This window comes from Pseudophryne corroboree, chromosome 6 (assembly GCF_028390025.1).
Source record: "Pseudophryne corroboree isolate aPseCor3 chromosome 6, aPseCor3.hap2, whole genome shotgun sequence".
NCBI classification, from domain to species: Eukaryota; Metazoa; Chordata; class Amphibia; order Anura; family Myobatrachidae; genus Pseudophryne; species Pseudophryne corroboree.
Genome location: NC_086449.1, coordinates 243,077,728 through 243,093,201, shown reverse-complemented (window position 1 = coordinate 243,093,201; position 15,474 = coordinate 243,077,728). Strand labels below are relative to the sequence as shown.

The 15,474-nt window shown below is 42.4% G+C and overlaps 2 protein-coding genes across 2 annotated transcripts in view; both read right to left on the bottom strand.

Annotated features, from left to right (window-relative positions):
* CEMIP (cell migration inducing hyaluronidase 1) overlaps window positions 1-7,964 on the bottom strand; it is a 193,755-nt gene extending 185,791 nt beyond the window's left edge. The window contains exon 1 of the mRNA XM_063925814.1: window positions 7,702-7,964. The gene's annotated coding sequence lies outside the window, so the exon portion shown is untranslated. The remainder of the gene's footprint in view (window positions 1-7,701) is intronic.
* Window positions 1-15,474, bottom strand: part of LOC134931928 (inactive cell surface hyaluronidase CEMIP2-like) — a 131,600-nt gene that overhangs the window by 50,517 nt on the left and 65,609 nt on the right. Inside the window, exons 4-11 of the mRNA XM_063925813.1 lie at window positions 6,777-6,917; window positions 5,735-6,290; window positions 4,028-4,197; window positions 3,564-3,752; window positions 2,114-2,283; window positions 1,122-1,331; window positions 544-749; window positions 137-206 (exon numbers count right to left, since the gene is read on the bottom strand). Of these exons, the coding sequence (XP_063781883.1) occupies window positions 137-206; window positions 544-749; window positions 1,122-1,331; window positions 2,114-2,283; window positions 3,564-3,752; window positions 4,028-4,197; window positions 5,735-6,290; window positions 6,777-6,917 (1,712 nt within the window). The remainder of the gene's footprint in view (window positions 1-136; window positions 207-543; window positions 750-1,121; window positions 1,332-2,113; window positions 2,284-3,563; window positions 3,753-4,027; window positions 4,198-5,734; window positions 6,291-6,776; window positions 6,918-15,474) is intronic.

Here is a 15,474-nt window from a genome sequence, read left to right as displayed (position 1 = left end):
CCCTTGTGACTAATTGAATTGACCCCTATAATTGTGATAGCTGATCTCTTACAAGTGTACATCAGATCAAGAGAACTTTCCAACTACAACTCCCAGTTTGAACTTCCACAATCACTCTGAATAGCATGTTTCTTACCTGGGCTCCCCCTGCAGCATTCCTGATTAAGTTGTTATTAGGATTTGAAATCCAAAATGTGCTGACAGCCCTATGAATGGACACAAGGTATAATTACTAAATGAATCACACTGTACATCTCACCTTGTTTCCTCTGACACTTCAGTACCTTTAGCTGCACTGTGGCTTTAAAAAGATGGTTACCTACCTATATATATATATTTATTTATTTATTCATTGTTGGCTATGGGTGTAACAAACCACAGCAGAACAAGACACCACTTGTCACCACAGGGATTTTGCCAGTGGTGGTAAATCTTTAACAAGCTATAGTTACAGCTACAGTTCATGAGATAAAAACAGCTTATGCAGATGTGAAAGCAGGCTAATGCAATATAACAGAAAGTCAATTAATTACTGTAACTTACATGCAGTCAGTGCTGGGCACCGGCACATAATTCCCATATACATGTTCCCGCATTGCCAGACACATAGCCTCATTGCGATCAGTTGGCAGGATCGTGCCAGCCTTTGTTACCAGTCCCAGGTTGTGATAAAAGGTGTTTCTTTCCTCTCCTCCATCTTCCAGGAAGAAGCAGTGGCCAAGTGTGTCATAGCCAATTGTGTCTTTTACCTGGAGGTACAGAAGCATAAAATAAAAGTAAAATAAAGCACATTGCAGGAGAGAGCAGTGACTGTATGCTCACCACTCCTGGGAGAGAGATTGTAACTGAATATTGACATAGTGCTGCCTCCCCTCCACAGGGTACATGATTTACTAATAGATGTTACAGTACCACAAGTGGTGTTATAACCTACTCCAGCTGTCAGTGCTACAGCAATTAGCAAGGTCTAGTTGACAGTCAGGAATAGCAGATAGTCGGGAATGATAGATGGATAGTTTGGAATAATAGACAGGAATTGTTAAGTCAAGTTACAACCTTGATGGACAGACACTGAGGAGAGTCAGGAATGACAGAGAGTCTATAACATGGCAGTTATGTACCAGGAGTCCGTGTGTTCCGTGAACAGTGACACATCTGGAAAAGCAGTGATGGATGGCAAGATTATCAATGTATGTTGCGGGGTTGTAGCCACCATCCTCATCCAGAGCTCCAGCCATATGAAAATGTACTGGGTAACTACCCAAAAGCTGCTGCCCCATGTGGGTGAGCTCTACCCCTGACAGGTGAACTGAAGTGAAGTGCCTTTGAATCTGGTGAAGGACAAACAATAGGATTAAATTCTTTGTATTACAAACAACAATAGAAATGCATAATATGTGCTTTCCTAATAATTTGATATCAAGTACAGGTTGTAATGAAGGCCGCTTCAGAGTTACTAAGCATGTTGTAATAGTGATGCTTGTTGCTTCTATACACTGATAAAAGGGTAGACAATGGCAAATTAATTCAGAGAATTCTTTAATTCGTCTGAATTACAGATTTCACTAACAGGAAATCTGTCCAATGATGTGCTTAATATTCAGTGAATAGATAACATCCAGCAGGCAGTGGTCTGGATGCCCATTATACTGGTCATGGGCAGCCCTTCCCCCATATACAAAGAAACTGGGTTCAGGGTTAGTGTACCGCTGGAACACTGCTACTTTGATCTTATATCCTATGGGGCTGGACCTGCAGCTATAAAATGACCACTGACCAACCTTGTCAACTAACTGATCCCAGTATAATGGGCAGTCACCCCTAAGACCACTGCCCATTATAGTAACAGAGCAAATACAATAAAATCAGTTGTAAAATATACACATCAGGGCTAATGTTTGATAGACATAGACCATGGACAATGAATATTAATTATTTGATTTTTCTATTTTTTTTTTTAACCTTAATATGAATAATATCACACAGGGTTTCTGGGGCTTTATGGACTACTACAAACATGTACTTGAAAAATTTAGATTTTGTTTGCAGTGGTGTGATGGAAACAACAATGTAAGTGTTAAGAAACTGAAAATGAAGCACAATATATTCTTACCTTAATCTGACCCCCAAAAGTGTCATAGCTGAAAAACTGGCAATGATTGTGTCCATAACAGGAATCTTCCATTTCCCCCTTGATAAGGATATTCCTGGTGAGGAGTCCGACCTCTGCTCTCATATCGATGCCATCAATGACCTCCCCAATGTGCATAAAAAGAGGGCTCCCTGTAAGAAAGATTTCAGATCTTGGATAAAGCAAACAGGGAATCTGACTTTCCCCATCATACAAGTCTCCAGAACAGAGACTCAGCATAGTGCAGTGTAATCCTCATGCTCCACAGGTCTGACCAATGGGCTCTGTGTATTATATGCAACAGAAATATTCTGGTGGTATCACGTGAATGAGAAAAGAACTATTGATATTGCAGCACATGTTCTGGAACTTGTTTTACTCTTTTTTAATTAAAAGTCACTAACTGTAATCCCTGTAATGTGTACTTTATTGATGTGATGGAAGACAACACTCCATTACACTTCACCTTTTTTAGATGCAGTGGAAGGCACCAACTTTGAAAATCTCTTCTTTTCAACAGTTGTACATTACAATTAACACCATAAATTTACAATAGAGCCCAAATTGATTGCTAAAATAGAAATACAGTGCAGACACTCTATGAAGCATCATTATTATTATTATTATTATTATTATTATCCTTTATTTATATGGCGCCACAAGGGTTCCGCAGCGCCCATCATTAAAAACAAGCGACAGCTCCTGATTCTTGGAGCATGTTGGTGACTTGGAGTTCAGTGTAATACAAAGTCTATATATAAAATGGGCAGCAAATAGGTCCTGCTTAGTCCCTAATGCCTCACTCTGGCATATACACCTTCAGGTAGTGTCTGGTGAGATTAAGCTACAGGATATGTGGCTGCAGACACACATGGGAGGATCTTGTTGCTGTAAGTCTGTGCAAAAGTATCATTTTATTTAATGTTTCAATCAGCATTTTATGGGTTGTTACCTTACCTTGAGAAAATGTAAATACACTGGTCATCTTTCCCTAATGTAATATGCAGTACAGTCATGGTAGAATATAGTGTGTCACCCATTGACATTTTGGTAGGTTTATTTACTAACATGGTATAAATAGACAAGAGGCAGCCAAGAACAAATTACGTATACATTGTATCAATCAGTTTAACTAACATCTGCTATCATTTTAAGACGCATCTAACATTAGAACAGTCAATTCAATTACAGCAGATAATAGGGGCAGGCAAGAAAATAGACTCAGTAGATAATAGAATCAGCAATTACACATCTACTGGATCTTTTATTTTGTGTCCTTAATTACATTTACATTAAGTTGTGGATGAACCTTGCCTTTAGGTGTGATGATATAATGGAGTATAACAAATGCTGGTCTATTTTAGCCATAGAATAGTGAAGACCTCTAGTGCAATATCCAGCTAAATGTGAGACAGAGACCACAGACTCTTACCATCAATTTTGACCTGATTGTTTTTACATTCAGGGCAGTGGAGCAGATTGAATTCTTCAGCCTGTTGCATTGAGTAATCAGTGCTGGCAATCACTATCCTGTTAGAAGGCAGCCAGCTTGTAACGTCATCCACTAATGTAAGGATGATTCCCCTGGACACTGCCACTTGGAATCCATTCCGTGGAATGCCTAATGGATCAAAATATAGACATTATTCCCTTTTCATATAGCCAGTATATGGGCTAGTGAGCTCAATGAACTGATAAATGACTATGTGCGCTGGTAAAGGAATCTAGTGGAAATACTAATATGAGTATGACAGATATATTTACAGTGTTTGAACTTTCCTATAGAGATCCTTTAGCAAATAGATTAGAATATAACAGTTAAGTATTACATCTTTATGTTTCAGTGTGTGGTACTGAATTTCATTAAACTATACATAGTGTAGAGGAATATGTTACCTTTAATCCAACCACTGTAGGCAGTAACTGTGAAATATTGTCCTTTGTAGGTCTGAAATTCCCTTGTTGCAACAGCCAGCCCAGTTGTCCCATTGCTTTCATATTGTTTCCGATCTTCAGTTACTTTTAATAACCCTTCCCCAAGGACACCAACCAAAGCCCAGGGCTGCCTGTTACATGAGAGAGAAATAATCTGTAAAATATTTGTCCATTAGAAAACAAAGAACAAAGAGTTGCATAATGTTACTTCCATGATGACAACTAATACTACCTGTTGCTGCTACAAGAAACATACAATTTGACGGCAGATAAGAGCTACTTGGCCCATCTAGTCTACCCATGTACATGCACACACTTACACACTAGGGTTAATTCTTTTGTTGGGAGCCAGTTAACCTATCAGTATATTTATATATTTTTGGGGATTGTGGGAAGAAACCGCAGTACCCAGAGGAAACCCACACAAGCCTGGGGAGAATATACAAACTCCACACAGCTAGGACCTCGTGGGAATAGATCCCATGACCTCAGTGCTGTGAGGCAGTAAAACTAACCATTACACCATCCGTACTGCCCTTATCCATGCTGCTGCTGCTGCTACTACTACTACTACTACTACTACTACTACTACTATACTACTACTACTACTACTACTACTACTACTAAAAATAACAAACTACTACTAGTAATAATAATAATAACAATAACAACAAACTACTACTACTACTACTACTACTACTGCTAAAAATAACAAACTACCACTACTACTAGTAATAATAATAATAACAACAAACTACTACTACTTATAGTAGTACAGTAATATTAATACAACTAATAAAATAACAAACTACCACTATGAATACTACTACTACTACTACTACTACTACTAATAATAATAATAATATCATCATCATCATCATCATATTATTATTGTAAGTTGTCATTCAGTTCCATGACAATGTATTTTGTTTTGCAGTTATCCCCTATGCCAATCAATCTCATTTATTTCATTCACCACCATCTAGTTGTATAGCTTACAAATGCTTAATTACACAAGGAAAGTTCCATAGGATTAGCCTGTCAAGACCTGAAATTTTTAAGAGGGTAGCGGAACAAAATATAATGGAATTCTCTGCATGTTTCAGATTCACACACCCCTGTAATTCATCTAATGCTAAGTAAATATTTTAAACAAAATCCATTAGAAAGTAATTGTGTGGCAAGGCAAAGTGAGGTCCCAATGTTGGTAGTGTCAGCCAGCCCTGTGCAGGTATTTTCCTAGACTAGTCTGCACCTCTCATACATTCCTGACATTGCTGTCATATTTCAGTCGCAGTAATGACGTCCAGGTAACGGTGCTCATAGCCTCTGTATCTGGCCCTGCTATCTTATCAGCAGCCCAGGAGCTGTCCATGGTAGACCTGCTCCTTCTCCCACACGTCCTGCCTGGGCTCTGCTGCACAAGCTGTTAACTACTGCAGACTTCAGAGAGCCGGATAAACACTCATGGGGAATCCTACCTATATCATTAACCTTAATAAACATACATCTAGACATATCTATAATATAAACCATATGTAAAATAACCAAAACGTGAACAGACTCACAATCCACAGTAACCAATTTGGAACCAGTAAACTGATGAAGTAACGTGTAAAGTCAGTGAAATAAATTGTCATCAGGTAGTATGTGGACACATGAGGTTACCTGTAGCCCAGATGATAGATGTATCTGCTGTGTAGAGCTTCTCTCAGGTATTTCCTCACATCTGGGGTTAAGCTCTTAGCAGCTGAGTCTCCCACTGCTGCTGCCACCACCTTGCCTGGGCTTTGTATGGACAGAAATTCCTGAAGTCGTTTCCCTTCTTCTAGAAACATGTGGGTGTCAAACCTGTGAGCAGCTTGTACCTGTCCAGTCTCTGGGTCAATGATCCTGATATTGATGCCCCGGCTGCCCCAGTGTTTCTCCCATTTGTAGGATCCATATGGGAGGCCTCCAGGGTGGATGGTGTCATCTAACATTGTCCAAGATAAGGGTCTCCTTCCATGTAGTTCTAATATGCCTCCTCTGTCCACCCCTATGAACTTCTTCCCAAACTCTTCTACGTCATCCCCTTCCGTGGACTTTCCGTACAGGGAAATGGTGGCATTTGAGTTATAGGGGCAGTGAGCAGAGCCAATATGTAGGGACCCACCATTTCTAATAAGGATATATTGAGTCCTCAGAGTAAGAGGTATCAGGTCATCTGCAAACACTAGGGACCCTGAAACAGAAGGACAGGTACACAAGAACTGGTGCTGAAATACGTGGATAATAGTGTATCCTTAGTTCATTATTTCATTTGCTACCACCTAAATGGGATTTTCTATATTCACTGGTTGGTTTAATCAGAACTCCAATCTGCAGTATTGGGAGTATGTATATTACAAATTGTCAAACAGAGAGATTACAGTTCATTTGTATTTTTGGCAACAGCACAGCTCATGCTTCACCTACAGCAGAAGATTAGCCAAATGACAGAAGCTTTAATCCAAGAGAACTCAACCAGAATGAATGTATCACAAATGATCTGCAGTGCAAACATTATTGCACATTAACATGTGATGGAATGTCAGGGATGTGAAAGGCAGATGGAAGAGTTGGACTGTTGGGGCAGAAAGCATTTGCTTTGTAGTAAGACCGTGACAGCACAAATAGTGTCATCCCAGGGCAGAAACCCCGACCCACGCACCCTGGCATCATTATTTACCTCCGTCTTGGATGAGCAAAGAGTGGAAGGTGGCTGAAGACTCAAGTCTTAGGGTAACACCACGTCCTATTACAGCTGACCTCCTTCCATCATGACCGGGGTGCCAGGGGATTAGATAAGGCTTCTTATCGGGACATCTGTCTGCAATACATACTCATGTCATATACTGGGCACATAAAACAGTGGCACATTGCTCACACACAATGAAAGCACAGGGGTACAGAAAGGGCATGCTGGACTGCACATGATATAGGAATTTGAAGGTCATTTTCAGCAAGCACAGAGAGGTCTGCCCAGGAGCTGATAGATAGATCTGGCTGAGGATACAGCAGTATGCACATTACAAGGAGAGTAGCCAGGGACAGCAGCTAGCAGTAATCCACCCACCTGATGCCTTCTTGCTGTGTTCCCTGAATCTGAGGCTCTCCCCCTGGGGAGCTCCACAGTCACCCAGGAAGATGAGACACTGAATAAACCGAACAGATGAGTGATGGGTGCAATAAACAAAGGAGACAAGCAAATGATGCTGCGAAGAAGGAGCCAAGTCACCACCTGTACTAGAGCCATGTATTTGTCTGAAACCCTGCACCTGCTGGTATGATTGAGCATTTGCCACATTCTTTACACTTGGTGTACACAGTGCACTTGTGAATGCACACACAGACATGTTCATTCGCTAAGTTATTTTTTTTATAAATGACCAACACAATCAATTTGCACCGATTTAACAGAAAAACATTAGATAAAAAAAAAAAATGAGTGACAGATCAATCCGAAACCACATCACAGTAATTATCCATACAGCTCCTGCAAATAACACAAAGATGAGCATCAGTCCCCTCAGGGACACATAGTACACCCCTAGAGGATGTTAGTGCTCCTTGGTGTCTGTTCCCGTTACCACCTGTGCGCAATAGAGCCTCACCTGTGTGCCTGGGTCCTCCCCACTACGTCCTAGGCGCCACAGCGAAAGACACTGGATAGATAGAGAATTAGATGACAGCACAGCCCTGCGATGCTGACTTGGAAATATAGGTTATAGGCGATTCAGTGCACTACTGCTGCCTCTTATCACTGGTCCTCAGCTCTGTCTCCGCTGCTCTGGATGCTGGACTTATTAAACTCATATATATAGTATGTGGCACTGCTCTCCTCCCTCTGCCTGTTTTGTTACCACCTTTCCTCTATCTCTTTCCCTCCTCTTATTTTTTAATCTCTCCCCCCCCCCCCCTTTTCATTCTCTCCCCCCTTTTCTCCTGCTCCCACTCTCTCACTCCCCTCTCTCTCCCTCTGCACTCTTTCCCTTCCCTGTGTCTCTCCAGCCTGTAACCTCAGGCTCTAACCTCAGCAGCCAAGTCTGAGTGCACGCCTCCCCTTCTGACGCCAGCACATGCTGCACATACCAGCATTACAGGACTCAGCCGGGCACTTGTTGCTGCGTCTATCTCCCACACAGGCAGCAGGTACGACGTACTCAGTAATGCAGGCATCCGACCTCTTGCCCAACTTTGGCTTTGGGCACTTTTCCACTCCACACTGCAGAACAAGTTGAGACAGCCAGCTGTTGTAGAACTACAAGTCCCAGAAACGGCTGGAGAGGCTAATAAGCCTGCTATGCTATGGAATAAGTCATGTCCTCAGAAGAGAGTTTATTGTGCTAGAAATGCAGACAGTGACACATTTAGTGGTAGGCAAACGGCAGCCCAAGCTAAAGGTTTATAAAACTCCATGTATCGTTATGTGCTGTGATCAGATGGGAACGAGTATCTGATAACGGTTGCACGTTTGATCACATCAAAGGTACTACTGTATTTCCAAATACAATGAAGAAATACCCAGGGAACTGATTGTCCTCATCATCACTTCGCAAGTGAGGAGTTGGTAAAGCTTTCCGTTATTTACTCAATATAAAACATGCCATTGTTAGCCAACGTTCCATCCCTCACGCTCCCCCAGCCCGGTGCTCTGCCGCTAGCTGTGCAGGGGTTAACGGGCGCACGTGAGATATTGTGAAAGGATTACAAAACCTGGGAGCAGGATGCACCGTCCCCCAGATCAGCGCAGTTAAGTAATTTCGTGTTTAATAAAGAACTGGTTTGTCATTCATTGCAACATTGTAAACACATTAAAGACGCAAATAAACTTTAATCTGCAACATTGTTGAAATTCCATCATGTGTATAGAAATATTGTGCATGCACTGATTTCCTATAGCGGTAATCGGATTCCTGTTTATTAATTGTAACATATAATGAATTGCCATAAGATACTGCACATGTAAGTGCAAGCATGATGCCGTTTGGAAGATGAAAACATCTGTACTGATTATGGCGAGTTTATCAACTCTGCCTCCTGGACTCCCTCACATGTAAAACAGAGACGGATACATACAGTATCATGCAGGTGCTCAGCATCCATATCAATGCATAGCTCACACATAACTTCTACAGATATACTGCAGAGATAATGCTGCTATATATATATATATATATATATACATGTATGTATATATATATATATATATATATATATATATATATATATATACATACTCTCCAAGAAATAGAGGCACTCCCGGACTTCAAGCTTAGTGAAAAATCGTGGTGATTTATTCAACATGTGTGTGTCCTGATGACGGGGGCAGTACCCCGAAACGTTGAATAAATCACCACGATTTTTCACTAAGCTTGAAGTCCGGGAGTGCCTCTATTTCTTGGAGAGTATTGAGGGGGTTGGCAGACCTCTTGAGAGCACCCTGGCAGGTTATTCTAAAGTTTTCCATGGAGTGCCGGCTTTTGGAATTTGGTATATATATATATATATATATATATATATATATATATCCTACATGGGTGAAGGCTGGGCCGGATCTAGACTTTGCGGTGCCTCAGGCGAAAAAATAGGGGTGTGGCTTCATGGAGAAGGGGCGCGGTCAGATATGCCCCCTGTAGCTGTGCCCACAGTAGTATTGCCCCCAGTACTGTGCCCCCTGTAGAGTTGTGCCCCCAGTAGTATTGCCCCCTGTTGAGTTGTGCCCCCAGTAATTGCCCACAGTACTGTGCCCCCTGTAGAGTTGTGCCCCCAGCAGTATTGCCCCCAGTACTGTGCCCTCTGTAGATTTGTGCCCCCTAGTTGCGCCGTTTAAAAAAATATAAAAAATAATAAATTAATACTTACAATCCCCGCTCCTGCTTCCCGACCGCTGCTGACCTCCATCTCCGGCCGCTGGCGCCACTCCATGGATCTATGGGAGAGACGTCATGACGTCTCTCCCATAGCACCGTATAGATACTAGAGGTCAATTATGACCTCTAGTGTCTATGTGCTGCTCCCACAATGCAGTGCAGTGCGCGACGACTTCATTGCGCACCGCACAGCACCGGGCATCTAAACAGCACCGGGCGGCACCAGTGGTGGATCTTGCCATGGAGGCGGCGCCCTCCAGAAGGCGGCGACCCAGGCAAAAATCCTGCTTGCCTGTAGCAAGATCCGCTACTGGGTGAAGGTGTAAGCTTCTAATTGGTGTGTTTGGCCATTCAGCCACACCCATTGCTTTAAAATAAAGCATATATCCATGTACTCTCCTAGTGAATATGTCATACGGAAGTGGTTTCAACATTGTACTGTTAAAAGATGCCACCATTCCAACAAGTCAGTTTGTTAAACTTCTGCTGTCCCAGGTAACAGTAAATGTGGGTACACAGTAGACGATATGCTTCATGAACGATATTGTCAGTGTTTGCCCTTGAACTCTCAGGGAAACGACGTAGTGCATACACACCAAACGATATCGCTAACGATATCATTCAGTGACGTCATCCTGCCACAACCCCAAACATGCAGTTTCTCACAATACTTGACCAGCATCTTCGGACGATAGGCAATATATTTAACGGCTCACTGGAACACGCATCATTAACAATATTGTGCGTAGACACTGGACGATTATAATAATGATGTGTCGTTATCGTCCACATTGTAAAAAAAAAATCGTCCAGTGTGTATGGGGCTTTATTGTAGAATAGAAACATCTAGGAGCAAAAGCAGCTCAGCTGTGAAGCGGTAAGCCACAGTAGCTCACAGACAGATACCACCAAGGGCTAAAGCACATGGTGCATTAAAAGGATTTGTCATCAATAGCAACATTCACTATTAAGTTCTAAACTGCCTATGGAATCTACACCAGCACTAAAATTGTTCATAGGGAGCTTCAGGGATTGGGGTTCCATTGTTTCACATGACTCACATCGCCATGTACAATGCCAAATGTCAACCAGAGTGTTGTGAAACATGCCATCATTGGACTGGAGCAAAGAGAATACGTTCTCTGAAGTGACAAATCATGGTTCACCATCTGGCTGTATGAGTTGTGTTTGTTGCCGTAAGGTGTACTGCCAGCTGTAAAATTTGGCAGAGGAGTAATAAGGGTCTGGGACTCTTTTCATAGTTTGACACGGTAACCCTTAGTTTTAGTGAAGGGAAATCTTAATAGTACAACGTAAAATTAAAGAGAATTGTGTACTTCCAACTTCTTGGCAACAGTTTGGGTAAGGCCCATTACAGATTCAGCATGAACCTACTGACCTCCCAGTCTTCAAACCTCCGGGATCTCTTTGCCACTGTCATCTGCCCACCCCTGCCTAGACTTCTGTCTCCACTCTCTGCCCTCGACTGTCACCTACTTCACTTCCAAAATTGACTCCATAGGTCAGGACATCACATCCCACCAGTCTCTCAACACCCCCCCCCCCCCCCCCCTATTCTCTGACCACCCATCCATCTTACCAGATCATGGCCTGATTCAGGTTTGATACCATAGCAAAAAAGAACACAACAGAGTAAAACCATGTTGCACTGCAAGTGGTGTAGATGTAACATGTGCAGAGAGATTTAGATTGGGGTGTGTTATATTGTTTCGGTGCAGGGCAAATACTGGCTGCTTTTATTTTTACACTGCAATTTAGATTTCAGTTTGCACACACCCCATCCACATCTCTCTGCACGTTATATCTGCCTCACCTGCAGTGCGGCATGGTTTTCCCCAGTTCTGTGCTTTTTTGCTTTGCTAACAAACCTGAATTAGGCACTCTGACTTCTTTTTCACCTATATCTAGAGATGAAGTCATGACTCTCATCCGGTCCCCCCTCTCTCCCGCTAGACCCTCCCACCTCTTCCGCTACCTATCTGTTTCTGCTTGTTCCCATCTTGCCCAGCTCCTCAATCTCTCCCTCTCGTCGGGCACTGTCCCCTCTTCCTTCAAGCATGCCCTTGTCTCCCTATTCTGAAAAAACCTACTCCTGATCCTAACACTCTCTCCAACTACCAACCTATCTCTCTCCTCCCTTTTGCCTATTGTCTACAACTACCTTACAGCCTTTCTTTAGACCATTCCCTGGTTGACCAATTTCGGTCTGTCTTTCGTCTCTACTCCACTGAATAAGCCCTCACGAAAGTCTACAATAAACGCCATGCTGCCAAATCCAAGGGCCACTACTCTCTGCTTATTTTTCTTCATATCTCTGCTGGTTTTGATACTGTGGACCACCCTCCCCTTCCTGCAAATCCTTTACTCCATTGGTATGCATGGTACTACCCTTTTCTGGCTGTCTTTCTACTTCTGTGACTCCTCCTTCTCTGTCTCCTCTCATGACTCCACCTCCCCTGCACTTTCTCTAACAGTAGGTGTCCCGAAGGTTCTGTTCTTGGACCTCTTCTTTTCTCTCTCTCTATATATACATCCTCTTTAGGTGAGCTCATTAGTTCTTTTGACTTCCAATATCATCTCTATGCTGATGATACTCAAATGTATCTTTCCTCCCCTGATCTCTCCCTCTCTCTCCTCACTTGTATCTCCAACTATCTCTCTCTGCTATCTGTTCCTGGATGTCCCAGCACTATCTTAAACTTAGTATGTCTAAGACTGAGCTGATCATCTTCCCACCCTCTTGCATAACCTCACCTCTCACTTTTTCAATATCTATCGACAGCACAATTATCTCCTCTAGCACCCATGTACACTGGCTTGGAGTTATCCTTGATTCCACCCTCTCCATCAAACCACGCATTCAGTACCTCTAGCAGTCCTGCCATTTCTATTTCAAAAATATTTCCAGGATCAGATCTTTCTCACCCTGGATGCGATTAAGACCCTCATCCACTTAGTGGTCATCCTCCACATTGGACTACTGTGATCTCTTCCTATCTAACAAACACCTCTCTCCACTCCAATCTATCCTCAATGCTTTTGCCCTACTCATTTTCCTCTCCAAACGTACTACATCCCCCTCCTCTCTTTAATAAGCTTTGCACTGGCTTCTCTTCCCATTCAGAATCCAATCCAAGATTCTCACACTCACTCACAAAGCCCTCACCTACAGTATTCCTCTCCCATTTACATCTCTGAACTTTTCTCCCTTTACACTCTCACCCACCCTCTTCACTCTACAAATACATGCCACCTATCCTCCCAACTGATTACTTTTTCGCATTCCTGCCTCCCAAGATTTTGGCTGTGGTGCTCCCGACCTCTGTAACTGTCACAGACTCTCCAATACTTCAAACAGGGTCTCAAGACCCACTTCTTCATCAAACCCAGCCATCTCTCATCCTCCTAACCCTCTGTTCACTTCTACCACATCTGTGTCACCCCTGTCTGTCTGCTCCTCCCCTTCAAAATGTAAGCTCTCATGAGCAGGGCCCTCTTACGCCATGTGCTTTTCCCTCTCTTGGACTATTTTCTATTCCATACTCCCTACAACAGCACCTTCTGCCATTCTAATGCTTATTTCAGTGTCATGTCCCCTGATGCAGTAATGTTTATATACCATGTACTTGTAATACATTGTCTTGTACTGTAAGTTGTTGTTTTCTTTTTTTGCTCATTTGTTCTTTTGTACTTTGGTGGCACCGTGGAACCCTTGTGGCGCCATATAAAAAATAATAAGCGTATGCATTAAATGGTTATCTGAGTCTGCAGTGGGATATCTTTGCTGACCTGCAGACACCACTGACCTCAACCCCATTAAACATCTTTGGGATGAAGTCATATGCGGACTGTCAGCCTGACCTTATATACCAAAATCAAACAGTGCCTGACCTCACTAATTAAATTGTGACTGAATGGATGCAAATACCGACAGCTATAGCTGGCCATACACCAGACCAACTTTCCTCCAACCATCCAACTAGTTGGCTAGTTGGAATGAAAATCTGGTAAAGTATGGGAGCAAATGACAATAGGCAATTTGCTCCCAAATGCTGGAAAATGAGTTGGATGGTTGGAGGAAAGTTGGTCTGGTGTATGGCCTGCTTAAGCTCCAAAACGTGGTGGAAAGCCTTTACATAAAAGTGTGCACTGTTATATTAGCAAAGGGGGACCAACTCCACATTAATGTCCATCGTTTTGAATTTAGCTTTTCAACAAGCACATACTGTATATAAGTGATATTTAAGTGTCCACATACTTGTTGTCCATCTAATGTATATACTGTAGTATCAGGAATAGGCAGTGTTATATCTCCTGTCTGCCTCAGCCCCACTGATAGTCAGGAACTATGATCTGCTGAAGTTATTCTGTTCTCCAAGTTCCCATGCTGCTAAATTAATAATAACTGTAACACAAATCTAAAATCATTGTCTGGAAGCTGGCATACCCTCATATGGCATTGCCAGTTACTGCAATCATCACCAGTTGTATCAGTGACCAGGCGTAACCTAAATTGCAGGCACTTGACACAAGGAAACCTCAACAGCTTAATTATATCTGATTACAGTGTTCTATTGTCGAGTAAACAAAACATTTGTGACTTTTAAATCTATGAGCATCAAAACTAGTACAAAATGACTATAGTGACATAGAGGAGTATCTTGTCCTTGAATGCTCTCTCTCTCTCTCTCTCTCTCTCTCTCTCTCTCTCTCTCTGTACATGATGTGCAAGGTGTGATTGGGTGCTGAGCAGACGGCTCATACAGATGACTGAATGTTCTAGCCCTAGTCACACAATAGATGTAATAAGCAGCACTTGGATACAAAGTAAACTGAACAATCCATCTCCTGAGCTGTATAATGCTGTTTCATCTAGGTCAGGGGGAGGCATCCATCTGTTGCAGAACTAAAAGCCCAAACACAACCTGCCAGGCAACAGTATGTGACTTGCCTAATTATGGACCTGTAAGCCACACCATGCCCTGTCAGGCTCTGCGACTTGTAGTTTCACAATCATTGAACATAAACCAGTTGCTTATCTCTGACCTACCTCTTTGTCCAGCATCTTATTCTCCATAGCAACTGATCTATGAAATCTGAGAAAACTAACGTTTAGGAAATGATGCAGGTCATGGAAACATCAAGCTCTTGCGCCAAGGTATTATATCCAGTTGGAATTTCCCAGTCATAACAAGCACAGCCACCCTCAAGCTGCAATCCCACAAACAATGCAAAGTATAGGGCTGGAAAATTAGGATAAAGATACCTCCAACATTCTGAGTTTATTTATGACCTCTGTCAGATGGGACATCACAGTGAGAAATCATTTCTGTGGGACGGTGTATTTGGATGGGTTGATTATGCTGACATGATGTGATGTGAACAGTTCCTGTATGCTGGATACCTCTAATATACAATCCCTTTGTTTTCCAGTAAATAAACAATAGGCCTGGAAACAGACTGTATATTATGCATATAATTACTGATATCTAA